Source organism: Urtica dioica, chromosome 4 (genome assembly GCF_054948205.1).
Source record: "Urtica dioica subsp. dioica isolate 48M chromosome 4, U.dioica_male_clone48M_v1_H2, whole genome shotgun sequence".
NCBI lineage: Eukaryota > Viridiplantae > Streptophyta > Magnoliopsida > Rosales > Urticaceae > Urtica > Urtica dioica.
In genome coordinates this window covers 14,399,264-14,414,569 of record NC_142759.1, presented here as the reverse complement: position 1 = coordinate 14,414,569, position 15,306 = coordinate 14,399,264, and the positions used below count along the sequence as shown (strand labels likewise).

Below are 15,306 nucleotides of genomic sequence, written 5' to 3'. Positions count from 1 at the left end.
TGAATAAAGTCCCGAAACAGTAAAAAAATTTGAAATATTTTCTACAAAGTTTAAAAAAAATGATTGTTTGTAACTTGAAATAAACTATTTCCACAATTTTTTTTAATAATGTATACACACTAGTTTTCCGACTAGTTTCAGAAATTTCACTACGGCAAGGCAATTAGAGACGCGCCTAAAGGCTAAAACAGTGGGTAAATAGGTTAATGTACAGAGTTAAAAAAAATAAAAAATAAACAAAACTGAAGCTTAAATAAGAGTTTGGATTGGACTTTCTCAAAAGAGTTTGGATTGGAGTCAGAAGGTGTGATTGATTGCATTGCAATGAAGAAGTTAGCTCGGAAATGGAAAGTATCTTCCCAAGACGAACTCTCACTTCCGACTACGGACGATTCTCGCCCCATCGACACCCATGGTTGGCTTTTACTTTTGCTTTATTTAATATTATCTTAATTATTGCTTTCCTAAACCTGTGTGATTTCGTAACACAGGCGAACTAGGATCCAAATGAATATATAAAATAAAATCTCTGTTGTTATGTTATTCGCAGAGCAAGAGGAATTGGTTCGTCAATTCGAAACAAGCCAAGCTCGGGATAGTCGTTTATGGAGGGTATGGTTTAGTAGAGATCCTATGTTCATATATATCATGAATTTGGCTCTCGCTATTAATACATTTTTTTTTATTATCGAAATACTGAAAAACAAATTTCATTTCCTTTTGGTGTACTGTAGAGTGTGTTCGCAGTGATTCTCGTCTGCTTTGGGGGATTTCTGGTGTATTCAATCTTTCAGCAGGTTTCATCTCCATGGGAATTGGTATGGCCTTTTTAGGGTTTACATCGCTATAGATTGCTTAATTAGGTCTACAATGGTGCTAAAAACTCAGAAACGCGAATTTCTGCTTCTCAGCGCTATCATGCTTACTTCATGAAGGAGGTGGACTCATCGATGATTATATTTGCAGGTTATTTATCGTGCTCTTGTTCATATCCTTTAGCACTCGTTAAAACAAATACAAAATCTATAGTATATGTTTAGAGTCTCTCAGTTGGGATGTATCGATTTTTTTTTCTTCTTCAGATTGGGTCGCTGTGTTAGCATGTTCATTGGCTACTGTAGGACTGCTCTGTAACATAAAGGATCGAAGGCGATGGATTTGGTATTCGTTCTTTACCGGAGTCGTACTTGCTGTTTTCTGGCTATATTACATGTTCAGGTAATCTTTCGGGTATCATTTGATCAATGGAATAACCTTATAGAAAAATAAAGGGCAGATTTTTTATGTTAAAGATCTAGTTAGCTTTTTATTCACCACATAATAGATTTTTGTTGCCTTTCTCGATTTAGGCGAAACAGAATGGATTATTATGCTTTTTTGTTTAACACGAATAATGAATACAATTTAACTTATGTAGTTGTGAACTGGTTTGAGTTTTACAACAATTTGACATTTGTAGACTACCAAGGTTCCGGTGGGATGTGATATGGCTTCCATTCGGACCACTTAGGTATGTTGCAAATTTATTCACAGCAAAGTTTTAGTTGGCAATTCCAGTTTGTACATGAATCGCTTATCGCTTGTTTATACACATTCGAATTTGCAGTGGAGCTGTGATATCCTTGTATGTGGACCATCTGCTGAGTGAATCGTCAGAAGAAATTCGGAAACTTCGAGCTAAAATGTATGCTTTCAAATCCAGATGAATATTTGTTCCTATTTTCATACTTTCGCTCCGAGGGTGGGACCGTCCAAACATTAGTGAATTGAGCTCTTAACATGGCTCCGTTTTATTTTCCTGTTGAGGCCGGAGCAAGACCTGTGCTCGAGAGATTTGGAAGATCAAAACCGTTTAGTGGGCTAGCAATTTACAATATGATACATAGAGATCGCTTGGTTGGAACTACTACTCAAATTTTCGTCCGTGGGAGAATTTTATATCTAAAACGACCTGCCTTTATGTAAATAATTTTCTTCTGTTTTGGATTCAATTATATGCAATTTGTTTTTCAGAGCAAAGTTCAAACTTTGTTTTACCCGACTCTAGTTTTACCTTTCCTACTTGCCACCAGTAAAAGATGCAATTTTCAGTATACCGTCTTTATGATGGACGGTGAGATTTGTACAGGGCTAGATGTAGTATCAAGTATGTTACTAGGATTTTATATTTCATCAATACTTTTAAATTCTTCTTTTAATCTTAACGGGTCAAGTGAACAAGGTGGAAGGAGACATTACCCCTTGACCCTTTTTACCTTGACCCGTTTTACCTGGACCCGTTCATTGATATTAGGCAATACCCCTTGACCCGTTTTAATAATGTATCACAGCTGAGTATCGAGAGGCATGTGATGATATTGCCATTTGAAGAACAATTGGCAAATTGGTATCATCGAAAACATAATTATATAAATTTTAATAAAAATTAGTACGCAACAAAATTGCCAAATGACATACAGAAAACTGGAAATAAATTCCCAAAATCCTGGCTCAAAACACAAACCAAACAAAAAGTGCAAGTCTTCATGTCTAAAACTAAGAGTGCAAAATGCAATGCAAATGTAATTCTTTGGATCGCCGAGATTTAAATAAATCATTCGTCGTCTTCATCGATGACCTTGGTTCCAAGTCCCTTGAGTCCTTCGGCCGGGATTTCAGCGACGGTGACAAGAGAGTAAAACTCGTCCTTGGCGTCCTCATCGTCGTTTCTCTTGCGAGCGATGCGGACCCTGATCCTCCTCGGCACACTCCGGATTCCTCTGCTCCAGATTTGCTTGTTCAGCTTCACATCGACTCTCACATCGTTTGTTCCCATTGACTTTTGGGCAAACTTCCTGATCTCCTTGATGGCATTCGGGGCCTTCTTCTTGAAGGTGCTGTTTAAGAAGATAACAAATTATCAAAATAAATCACACAAAAGCATCTTAAACATGTAAAGACTTGTTATTGGTTCACAGTCAGGAGCAATGAAAATACATTTGCTTGACATTTCTAGTGTAAGAAACAAAGAATTCAAACTGATTCACAACCTTTCTCTACAACCGATTGAATTCTTCATAATCGTCAATGATTCAACACGAACATGAAAAAATCAGTGATTCGGGAATGAAACCAGTCTAAACATGTCAAGGGGTAAACTATGGTAACAAATCCAAACACATTGAACAAGATTACATGGACTCTCAAGGAAAAAAAAAGCCCGTTTTTTAGTGGAAATTGTAGAGTTAACAGATGGATCCTCGATAGCATTATATTCTATATAAATGTTAGTAAGAAACAAAAATACACATGCCATGTTAATGAAATAAACACTAATTTTTTCTCCAATCCTTTTCTTACAGTGTGGCAAGTAAAACAATAACATCCAGATGAAAATTAAAAATTGGCAACAATTATAAGGTCGAGGGCTAGAGCATGAGAACAAGGGTTTCAAGAAATCAGTTTGAAAGTGATGAGCAAGTTCAATTAACAAGTGCATCAGAATGGTTTAAGCCTAATTACTGAGTACGAAGCTTAGTCATTATGACCACTTCTTTAGAGTAGAGACTAAACCATTACTCTTCTAGACCAATGTAAGAATACGCTATGATTACTTAGTTCGTTATTGAATCAGAATAACAATACGACTGATTCATTTCAACAACTACAATTTCGTACAACTTTCAATTAATATTTTTTAATTTTTATTAATCGTGAGCTAAAATGCTTAGGATTCCTCCGATAGATTCGTATTACAGAAATCAATCCAGATAAGAATCGCGATATAACGCAGCAACGAGATCGTATGAATTTTAACATTGGAAAAAATGAAAAGGAAAAATATCAAAAGAGAGTAAAATATTTTACTGAGCGGAAACTCACCATCCGTGAAGGCGTTTGTGGAGATTGATGGTGTACTCGCGAGTCACCACCTCTTCCTTCCTTCCCTTACTACCCTTCTCAACCATTTTTTTTCTCTCTTTCTTACGAGCTTACCTGCAATTCACCTTCCAAAACGTTACAAACCAAAACTGCTTTCCTGATAATAGATCTATATGAAGGTTTATCGTCAATGGAGAAATCCGATGGCGAAGAACCTGAGAGAGAGAGAGAGAGAGAGAGAGAGAGAGACCTGAGAGAGTGGGTCTGGGTTCCAAGAGCAAAGAGGCGGAAGAATGAACGTCCAAGTATCAGCAAAACCCTAATAGCTCTTCACTGTCTATAAAAAGAGAGACGAGGTCAACTAGCCTGTCGTTTCTGAATAAACAACTAATCGATGTCGTTTTTAGCTTTGCTTATTTTTTTGGGGTCGTTTGTATAATTGTTTTAGCCGACAGGATCAAATAATTTTTTTTTTTTTTTTTTTTTTTTTTTTTTTTTTTTTTTTATGTATACAGTATAGTAAAATCTGCTAATTACTAAATAATAGTAATTATTTATAATATTTAATTATCTTATTCTTTCATTTCTAATACCTAATTATCTTATTCCTTAATTCCTTTTATACCATACTAGTGTTTGGCTGCAATACAATTATCGCATCTTACTAAAATATACAGCTAGAGCACAAGTCAAAAATAATTTTGGGGTATTTTAGCTAATAAGCTAATTAAAATTTATAAAAGTCGCAAATAACATGTTATTTTAAAAGAAAAAAAAATAGTGTCAAAATTTGACTAGTTTTCTAAAATATATATATATATATATAAACTCTGCAATCTCACTAATTTTTTTAACCAAGGCTATTTTCTATCTAATTAATTACGAACGACTATTTTTCATAATTATTTATGCCTTTAATTGATTCATATTTATTGTCATTCTCTCTATGCGAAGAGTAATCATTGTTAAACGGACTGATGAAAAAATTTCGCCGGGTGTAACTTTTAGATTAGTACCAGAATAGACTGAAAAAATCCGCCAAAATCCCGACGAAACGCAAAACTTTCGCAATCTACCACCCATTTTTTCTCTTTACCTTATCTTTCCTCAACTTTTTTTGCTACTTTTGCAAAATTTTATTTCCGTTGGAGAGTCCAAATCCAATCATATTCATCGTTATAGATCGATCCAATTGATCAGTACCAAAATTGTGATACTTGCTATTCACACAGGAATATACTCATTGGTTTTCTTTATACTTCATTTTATTCAGTGGCGCTCTGGTCGACACCATGGACCATCAAGAAACCATACAACAGTATCAGTGGATAAGTAATCACAACACTATTCCGCATTACCATACACGACGACACATCATCGAAAGTAACAACAATTTACTCACCAACTCTGAAATCACGGTTCGGTTAAAAAGTAAAGTTCAGCTATTTACCTTTTATTCTGAATGATGTGAAGGATTCTAATCTCGAAAGATGATCAGTTATAACAATGTGTAGCGATGAACTCCGAATGTTTAGCCAATGATGTTGCGTACCTTCTTTCTCATGTTTTCCTAAGCCCTAGTTGTAAATCGTAAACTTTTTACTCTCTAACATGAAATCAACCGTCAAATGAGATAAACATATTCTCCTAATCTGTGCCTGAACAAAAGAATGTCTAATGTTTCTTGGTTCTTCGAGAATATCTCCACAGGCTGAGGACCAAAACCGCAACACTAGCGAGACCCGCTAATATCTGCCAAACACAGAAACATAATTTGTAACTTTATAATTGTTATTATGAAGGAAACTAAATAATATTAAAAAGAAAAAGAAATAGATAGCTTCAGGGAAGCCAAAGCAAAATTCAAACTAAATCACACGGGACCAAGTCTTGGATGACATCAGTCAAAAAAAAAAAAAAAAAAAAACTAAAACCGACAGCCAAGAAGCAATAGAACATAATTTGTAGCTATAATGATTTATGAAGAAAAAAAATACCGAAATTCGACGAACGGTCGGCTTAGAAATTTGGAGGAATGAAAACGTGAAAGACTGATATCAGCTCCGTAGCAACTAACCTTGGTGTCTCTCTCGTAAATGGTAGAACGGAAAAATGAGGTTAGAAGTCTAAGACGGGGATTCTGGGGCATAAGTATCACAGCTGTGTATTGCTTCTTGCACGGGAACGGCATGATTCTTTGTAACGCCAGCTTCGCTGTTAATGGGGTCAACGATTTTCTAACTTTGGACCGGGCTTCCTCTTGAATCTGCATTTGGGAGGATCTTAGTCCAAAACTCATTACCCTCGAAAAGAAATTCCAACGACAAAAGGCTTGAAATTATAAATAGAAAAAGAGAGCCTATTGTCTGTATATTGTCATTACCTGGTTAGGCATCAGTAAAAAATTAGTAAAATAGTATTCATGCGAAAAATACATCATACAGAGATATTACAAAGTCATAGACAAGCAAATCCTGCACAAACCTCGAAAGAAGCAGCAAGATCACCAGAATAGACCCTTGATTGATAGCTGCGTAAAATTCTGTCCAGCCAGAAGTAATTCTCCTGAAATAAACATTTAAAACAAACTTTTTCAACAAAAACCAAGTGGTAGAGAACTGAAGTCAAATCACACACCCAAGAACTAAGCATTCTATTTATAAAAGAAAAAAAAAATCTGGATTGTGGTCATAGACGAAGAGCACAATATTTAAACCTTAATAAATCTCAGTCCTAGATTTTTCGGTTGCAGGATAAAAATGTATGCAATTACGTTCACCTGAAGACCATTTTCATGTGCTCTTTGGTCGATTTCAAGAATAGTTGAAATATCCTCATCTGAAGGTCCTTCCTCTTGAAGACGTAGTATTTCATCGATAGTAAGATCAACCTGTAAACAAACACAAGTTGAGTGGTTCTTTATTAATTTTTCAACCCACCGAACCCTGTAATATTTGGGGCCGGAAACTAGAGAATATTACTTCGTAAGTTATCCCAGACTACATATGAGCAAACTATGAGTCAGCAAAATGCAGTGTGAGAAAGCACCTACCAGTTTTGAGGAGATTTCTGGATCGCAAGAAAAATTTATGCTGATATCACCCCGTACGTCACCAGTTCTTGAAGGCTTATTACCACCAAGGAATACTGAAACCCCAACAGCATAGATCTGCAGTACAAAGGAAATTAGAGATCCGACAACATAGCTGATGATGTTAAAAAACTAAAAAAAAAAAAAAATACATATATACTAATGATTATGCATAGAAATGCGCACACACTTGTCCGTGTTTGAAGCGTAGGACTTGCATTATTTTTGCTTCCAGAAGTCTGCTCATAAACCCAACATACTGAATCTCTTCAACCTGCCATTTCATTTTCAGACCACCACGAAGCACATAATATTACTTACTTTTTGGCATACATATTTAGTGAGTATATTTGTCTTTGAATGAATCTGTCCTTAATGAGTATATTTTTATACGTTAATAGAAGCACACCATGGTTTCGTTCTTTAGTTCTACTGGAAAGCATAACTGGACAGAACATTGTGCTTCCACCATCGGGCTATAGACTGATTCCCTGCGAGCCAACGAAATGTGTGAGAATTACAACAGGTTAGAACGAAATACGGCAGTTTAATATCTGGCGTGAAAGCATATCTTTGTGATTAAGCAAAAAAAGCCTACCTAACTATGGTCCGAGGAAAAGTAAATGGCAAGCCTTTGAGGTCATCGCGATTAAAGTGAAGAATAGGTTTCGGAGGCTTAGGTATTCCACCCTGAATAGAAAGCCACACATTTAAATGACAATAATAAAAAGTAAAACATTCAAGAGTTCGTAGGCCTGCGTGGTTGAAAAATAATTTCGACTTACCAAATACTGCAATATCAGAGGAATAGCTATAGTGGGATCAATATTCCCTACAATCACAACAGTAAAGGCCGAGGGATCTTTGAAGCAGTTGTTGAAATATTCACAAGCTTTTATTGAATCAACTTTTCGTAGATCTTTTATACTGGTAGGCTGCAGATTATTCAGAATTGAAAAACAGTTACAAACAGACCACATCCAATCACGGATAGCTTCAATTTACTCTACCGATCAAGCCATACCCTGAAGAAATAGGACTTGCCATAATTGAGCTCCTTCACACGATTTGCGAACACAGTGTACGGATCCCTCTTTTGAGCATGAACAGCTTCCTCTGACATTTGCATAACTATTTTCACATCTTCATCTCCTGGTGATAGGTCTGTAGTGAATAGTTGGTAGATGAGCTGCAAGAATAACATTTTGGTAAGAAGAGAAAACAGCATTATCTGGAACGAGGTCACACAACCCAACATTACGAAAGCTACATGTAGTAGCACCTAATGTACGTTAGGCTTTTTGATTATCAACAAAGTGGCAGTAGAACCTTCTAAGATAAATAAAAAAAAAAAAAAAATGAGGACCAAGAATAGCAAAGACACCTGCAGTCCAGTTTCCAGGTCTGAGGGTGAACAATCACCAGAAAATGTTCTCATATATGCTCCAACCTTGTTACCAACTTCAGCTCTCTTACCAGCCAGCATATCCATCAGCATCGTCGGTCTATATCCATAAACACCAATTTCTCCAGCAATGGTTGATCCCATTGAGCAAGAAAAGTAATCGTTTTCATTGAGTTCAGATAGCCCCCCATATGAAAACCCTGTAAAGATAACCTATTGATAAAGGTGGAAGGTAAGAAGATCACTATATATGAATTTTTAACCAGCCCTAAAATAAACCATCGATCAAAATCAGGATATTTTTTTTATTTTATATATAATTACGATTTCTCGCTAGTTTAGAGAACTTCCTATCCTAATGGAAATCCTTTTTGTTGGGGCTTAATTATAAAATTTTTACTCAGCAATTCCACTGATTCAGATTTACAAATTTTCTTTTGCATGAAACTTCCAGTATGTTGCCACACACCTAACAAAATAGTTGACAGACAAATAAAAATAAATACCTAGGTGCTTTCACACAGGAAAAAGTAAAGGATAACCAGCAGTCAAGTAATACAGAACCCATTAAGAATGGACATGCAATATATTACCTGGTCATCAAGAAAGTCTGTGCGCTTGTAACATATTCTCATACCATTTGACATAATAAGCTCAGTAGCTCCAATGTTTGCATAAACAAATTGTTGCACGATCTCCCTATAACAATCAATTTTGAATGAAATTAGAGTAAACCATATAACTTTACAAATCACAGTACACATACTTACACCTTAAGTAGACAGGATTCAGAAAGGGTCCATTAGATATATAGCCTTATTTACAGTTTTCGTTTGCCATTTAGCCAATATACACTGTTAAAGTGGTGATTTTCACAAGGTGTGTTTCAACAGTGTATATTCGTTATCTTAACAGTTTTATGCCTCATTTAGTAAGTTTTTGGTAAATAGCCATGACCAAATATTTACACGCGTAAATTGACTGAAATGCCCTATTTACCTAAAATTTACATAAAACTTACAAAACGTTGGCTATTTACCTAAAATTTACAAAACGCTGGCTAATTAGAAATTCCACTAGTTTTAGTTGGCTACTTTGCTAATTTTTTGTTAAAAGAATAAGGTGCCGAACTACAAGAAAATGAAAAGGGAAAACTTAAAAGAAATTTTACTTAAAAGAAATTTTATTGAGAACAGTCCAAAACATAGATGATAACAATCATTGGAAAAGTAAAACATGATTGGCGGCGGTATTACTTACCCCGGATTCGGTTTACTGCTAATAATTTCTTCTGGAATTTGGTCTTCATCCCATGGGGGAATAGACCCTTCTTTCTCAAGAGAATTTATTGCCGACACGATGTTTTTCAAATCATCTAAAACTGCAGAAGCTCTTGGTTCAACTGTCTTAATAACGCAGCTACATGATGTTTGGAGCTTCTCTGCATATTTGGACAGCTCCGATGCAGAGATATCTATTGGTTGAGAAAACCAGATTGTTTATGCATTAATAATCAACCTTTGCATGGTTCAGTACTCCGTTAGTCTCAAATTGTATTCAATGCACTCACGAGGTAGAAGACTCTTCTGGAGTTGAGCTTCGTATTCAATCCCGATAGAAGGTTCATCACGGAGAAAATGCTGGCAAACCGAGAGATATAATATTGATTTACATAAATGACGTGGACATTGAAACTTAAAATGTCTTCGAAATTGCAATTGGGATTTACTTGTAAGTAGTCATCACGCAGGCTTGTTGATTGCATTTGGTCACGCTCTAAATAAGCAGATTCTATCTCGGCCAGCAGTTGTGCTCGAACAATAGATACTTCACGTTCAGAAAAGCCGTGTAGTCTCACCCTGGCAACCTGAAACATAGGTGTTCGTTAGAAGGAACAAAAACAGTAGATTCTTTTAGCATATTAGAAGAGAGATTAAAAAAAGAAAAAAAAGAATAAAGAAACAAAACCTCAGTCAGCATTGATTCTAGGGCCTTGATGGTCCCTTTCTCTTTGCAAGACGACGATAATATGTAAGCCTTTAGGGGGTTAACCAGAATTTCCGCAGCAAGTGAGCAAGAGAAATAGGGAGGATCTTTTCTACGAGATATTTTAAAAAATCTTTGGTTCAGAGCCTGGAGAAACATCGATTCGGAAAGTAAATCTCGATAGTCCCTCACTGTCTTCAGCTCACCCGCTGGAGCCTTATAGCTAATCATCACTGCAGACTGTTAAGATAGCGAATATACACTGTTTAAGTGGTGATTTTCACAAGGTGTGTTTCAAATTTCTATACATTTGGGATAACAAAATGAGGCATACAACACTAACCCCGGAAGTTTCAGATTCAACGAAATATGAAAACCGTGGCTCTTCATGAGATGGTACTTGAAATGTAGGTATAAGAGGAGCCTCGGGTGCTGAATGTTTATCCCCGAAATGAGTCTTTATCAACTCGACTACAACCTTTAGAAAAGGAAAGACATGCACAGAGAGAAATATATGATTAACTGTCCTCACACACATACGATCCACTTAATACTATATAAAAAATTTACCTGCGTGTCCGGAAAATCTCCGACAGCTATCACCGCCATATTGCTCAAATGGTACCACTTCTTATAAAACCCCTTAACGGTCTCGGCCGATACAGTCTGAATCACCTTCTCTAATCCAATTGGCAAGCGGTCAGCATACTGCAAGGCGACAAAGAAGTGAATACGAGAACTAGAACAGACAAATCCCTAAAAACTAGCGATAATTGTTGGTTTGTAAAGCCTAATTCTTCGCCCACGCTATGATTATGCATTTCAGTAATTTTACACTTGTACTGTGTTCTCCATGTTCTTTCTTTATATTCATCTGGCCCATGGTTTTTTTTTTTCTTTATATTCATCTCGGTGCCTTTTTCTTTGCAGAGTGAATGAGGGAATTGTATGCAAACTCGATTTCCCGGTTTTAATTAAAGTGAAATATCCAGCGGCAAAGTGGACGCAAATCTTCCACTGAGACCACTATAATCTGTGCGCTATTTTTTTTTTTTTTTTGGTTGCTATCAATTGCTGTCTGGTTAGGTCAGAATAGAGGCTCTGATCCTAACAATAACACCTCACTCAATCCTCAAAAACTTATAAGCAATGTCACATTCACATTCGACCAATAGTAATACCTTAGAGCCTTCCATCATCAAAGCCCAATTGGCATCTTGCATCCTTCCAGAGGCGTTTCTAGTGCCTCTGTACTCCTCCATCACCGCACCGCGCTCCTTATCCAAGTCCTCCTTCGAGACGCGGACCTTGTATTGTAATCACGCAAAGCTTCAACGGAATCAAATCAATTGAACAATCAATCAAATAGCAACAAAAGAAAACAAAACACACGAGTCGAGAGTAGCTCGACCTCGGTGCTGAACTCGGCCAGAACAGAGATGGCCTGAGACAACAGGCCTGGCTTGTCGACCGGCAAGAACAGCTCGTAGACAGTGTCGTCAGCGGAAGTGACGGCGTTCTGACACGGTCCGAACTCTGCTCCGACGCTCTCGAGAAACTTGACGATGTCGTGGTTTGTGTACCTCGCCGTGGCGCTGAACGCGAGGTGTTCGACGATGTGCGCGACGCCGCGCTCGCCGTCCTCCTCCAGCACCGACCTGCGATCCGCGACGGAGCTCCGACGAGTCAGTGAGTGAAATCGCAATTGAGAGAGAGAGAGGAGTATAAGATGAAAATGGCGAACCCGGCTTTGACGGCGAGAGCTAGGGCGGCTCTCATGCGAGGCTTGGAGTTGGAGCGGACGTAATAGGTGAGGCCATTGTCGAGCCTTCCGAAGGTGACTCCGACGGGGTCGCCGCCGAGAGGCTGATCGGCGTCGACGCTCGTGAGCTTCAGAGACCTGAATCCCTGCTTCTTCGCCATCTGCGACAGCGATGGCGAGCTCTCTCCGTCCAGCAAATTCATTTCCTCTTACTTCGGCTTCTTATCTACGAGATGTGCATTCCTATATGCTTGAAATCGAATTGGAGATTGACAAGGCGTCAATGAATGAGTCTGGTTGGGTTAGGTTTGCCTTTGTCTCTCTATTGAGCTGAAATTCTAGTCTAGTGTGTAAGATCGTTACTCGTGATTACTCACCGTGGGGATCGAAAACTTTTTCTTTGATCAACTGTAGAACCTCCAACAAATCTCAAACTCGAAATGATCCTTGAAGTATATTTGTTTTTCAAATTGGTCCCTGAAATTTAAAATGAGTCAAAAACAATTTTAATAAATAAATAAATAATATTATTATTATTAGAAAACAAATAATAATAAATAAAACAAAGAGAAATTGCTCTATTTGCCACTCTTTTGATAACTTTTTCCCACATTCCACTAAAACCTTAATTTGTCCCAAAATGCCACCATGACAAGAGTAAAAAGTCAAGTTTGCCCTTCACTATCTATTTTCTTTACAAATTGGCAGACTTCTTTACTCACCCATTTTCTCGTCCAGTACATAGGTCTCAGTCTCTCTCTCTCTCCTCATTCGTCTATCTCTTCTCTCTCTCTCTTCCAGTCCATCTCTTCTCTGTCTCTCTCTCTCCCCCATCTCGTCCAAGCTCTCTCGTCCAGATCTTCTCTCTCTCTCTCTCCCCCACTCTCCCCCATCTCGTCCAAACTGAGAAAACTCGTGAACACAGCTCAAAAAATTCGTCGGAGGAGCTCAGTTATCGTCGGAGGAGCATTCCGAATGTCAACCCAAAAAAAGAGAAGTTGCAATCCACGAAATAAAACCCTAGGTTCGTTTTTTTTTCATTTTCCGGTTATAAAAAAGCTTTTCGTCTTGAAATAATGAAGTTTTTGTTGTTTAAAAGCATGGGTTTGTTATGGGTATTTTTTGTGATTTTTGAAAGATGACGTTCATTATTTGTTGACATATATGTCAACAATGTTGACATCAGATGTCAACATTGTTGACATCTAAAGTCAACATTGTTGACATCTAAAGTCAATCTCCAAATAATAACTTTGTTTACTTTTTTGTACGCAGTGATGGATGATATTTATTTATTATTCAAGCACAGTGGTACTTGGGTTGAACCTGGTCGGTATCACGAGAAAGGATCTTTCGGAATCGTGGTGCCGTACAACGTCAACTTCGCTAGTTTGATGCAAATCATTTACACGAACTTGCGTAAATCACCATCCACTCATACTGTTGGTGTTGCATACTCGATGGCTGGTGCAGTGCAGCCTGTTGAGATAACCAACGATGACACGCTCAAAGGTTTCTTATATTTGCGGAGAAGACGAGAAGATGACATGGAGAATTTTCAATTGATATTGGAAGTAAATGAAAAACAATCGGGTCCCGATTCAGCAGGGATTGGATCAACTCCCAACAGGCGTGGTAGTGGTTGGTATTGATACTCGGATTGTTGACATATCTATGTCTCTGAACATGGGAATCGGTCTTGTATTTGTCTCTGAATAGATATCAACAATGTTGACATCGACGATGTCAACATTGTAGACATATATGTCAACATTGTAGACATTGTAGAAATCTATATCAACAGTGGACAATGATATCTACATTCTATGTCTACAATGTTGACATCTATGTTTACATTGTTGACATCTGATGTCAACATTGTAGACATCAGATGTCTTCAATGTTGACATCTATGTCTACAATGTTGACATATATGTCAACAATTTATTGTTTTTATTTCTTGATTCTCATATCATTTCCTTATCTGATAATCTTTATTTTCAGGGTTGGTCGGGATTTGTTCCCGAAGGGAACATTGTAGACCATAATTTCAGTTTTTCAGGGTTGGTCGACAAGGATGAATGAGCTAAATTGATTCATAAACTCTTATTTATTTAATATAAGTTTTTGTTAAAATTATGGTACTTTAATGATTATGGTATGTAAAACTTTAACTTAATCTTAGTTTTTTGTAAAAATTATGGTACTTTAATGATTATGGTATGTAACTTTCCCATTCACTCATCGTGTATACCTTTGCGGCACCGTAAAATTTCCACTTCACATCCTTCGAAATCCCCTTAAAAGCAGTCTTCAAATTACCGGCGAGATGAATTTAAATTTAGTTCTTCACTTAGGCATGCAATTCACATCATTACACATATATAAAACATAGTGTAAATAGACATATTAAGCAGTTTCAAGCATTCAAGTCATACAAAAACTCATACAAAAATATAAATATTACGAAGTTTAGACCAATGATGTGAGAAATTCATCGTCAGAGTCATTTCTTGTTGATCCTCATCCTCCTATAATAGAGAAGTTCCTCTCTCTGTGTTTTCAGCATAAACAGTTGTGTCCCCTTGGGCACGACTTCCATAAAATCTCCTTTTTTCTTCAACTGAGTCTCCCAGTCGTCTCCGATGATTTCTTTCATAACACTTTCGAGACACATGATCGGACCCGATTCAGTTTCACTACAAAAAGTATCCAAGTACCATATGTACTCAGCCTGGCTCATTAGAAACTCCGTGAGTTGTGCATCACCAAGTTCCGATCCGCTTGCCTTATTAACATCAATTGACTACAATTTTAGTAATTGTCTACAATTATAGGTATGAATGTCTACAATCATAAAAAATAATAACAAAAAATCAGCTTTGCTTGGCATCAAAATGTACCTCATTTTTAGAACATTTTCTCTTTCGGGGCTCGAAGTCGTCATAGTTTGTCACCGGAGATTCAATGGAGTGTTTTCCTGACATTTCTGCATATTTTTGACAATATTAGAGTCAACAACGTTCATTAGTTGTAGAACAAAAACTCACCATCATGTAATGCAAGCAAATGAATAACTAGAAAACCTACCAGGAAGAAAAGAAAAATAACAAGGATAAACTTAGTCAGCAAGAAAGGGTTAAGAAATTCAATAAACTTCAGGCCACAAAAAAAGCATTCAAATGTCAACAATGTTGACTT

General features: G+C 37.0%; 3 protein-coding genes across 4 annotated transcripts; 1 reads left to right on the top strand and 2 right to left on the bottom strand.

The window, feature by feature from the left end:
* The first annotated feature begins 265 nt into the window (after positions 1–265).
* Positions 266–2,038, top strand: LOC149400714 (histone-lysine N-methyltransferase). 2 transcript variants are annotated; one of them, XM_089613271.1, is made up of 8 exons: positions 266–415; positions 551–612; positions 735–818; positions 912–966; positions 1,083–1,218; positions 1,460–1,510; positions 1,607–1,684; positions 1,807–2,038. In XM_089613271.1, exons 1-8 carry the CDS (start codon positions 325–327, stop codon positions 1,862–1,864), a joined length of 615 nt encoding a protein of 204 aa, XP_089469397.1. In that variant the 5' UTR covers positions 266–324; the 3' UTR covers positions 1,865–2,038. The 2 variants fall into 2 exon arrangements, with proteins under 2 accessions (XP_089469397.1, XP_089469398.1); XM_089613272.1 differs by having other exon boundaries at positions 1,607–2,038.
* Positions 2,039–2,389: 351 nt separating this feature from the next.
* On the bottom strand, positions 2,390–4,212 carry LOC149400713 (large ribosomal subunit protein eL31-like). Its single transcript, XM_089613273.1, has 3 exons — positions 4,112–4,212; positions 3,862–3,975; positions 2,390–2,876 (listed from the first exon to the last, which is right to left on the bottom strand). The coding sequence occupies exons 2-3, from the start codon at positions 3,945–3,947 to the stop codon at positions 2,594–2,596; spliced, it is 369 nt and encodes a 122-aa protein (XP_089469399.1). The 5' UTR covers positions 3,948–3,975; positions 4,112–4,212; the 3' UTR covers positions 2,390–2,593.
* A 974-nt stretch (positions 4,213–5,186) lies between these two features.
* On the bottom strand, positions 5,187–12,520 carry LOC149400712 (Insulinase (Peptidase family M16) protein). Its single transcript, XM_089613270.1, has 21 exons — positions 12,088–12,520; positions 11,755–12,001; positions 11,525–11,650; positions 10,914–11,051; positions 10,687–10,821; positions 10,326–10,583; positions 10,087–10,224; positions 9,928–9,997; positions 9,618–9,831; positions 8,951–9,056; positions 8,337–8,570; positions 7,977–8,141; positions 7,738–7,887; positions 7,551–7,642; positions 7,362–7,443; positions 7,143–7,226; positions 6,914–7,030; positions 6,641–6,751; positions 6,346–6,426; positions 5,939–6,127; positions 5,187–5,613 (listed from the first exon to the last, which is right to left on the bottom strand). Exons 1-21 carry the CDS (start codon positions 12,306–12,308, stop codon positions 5,536–5,538), a joined length of 3,036 nt encoding a protein of 1,011 aa, XP_089469396.1. The 5' UTR covers positions 12,309–12,520; the 3' UTR covers positions 5,187–5,535.
* Between the last annotated feature and the right edge of the window lie 2,786 nt (positions 12,521–15,306).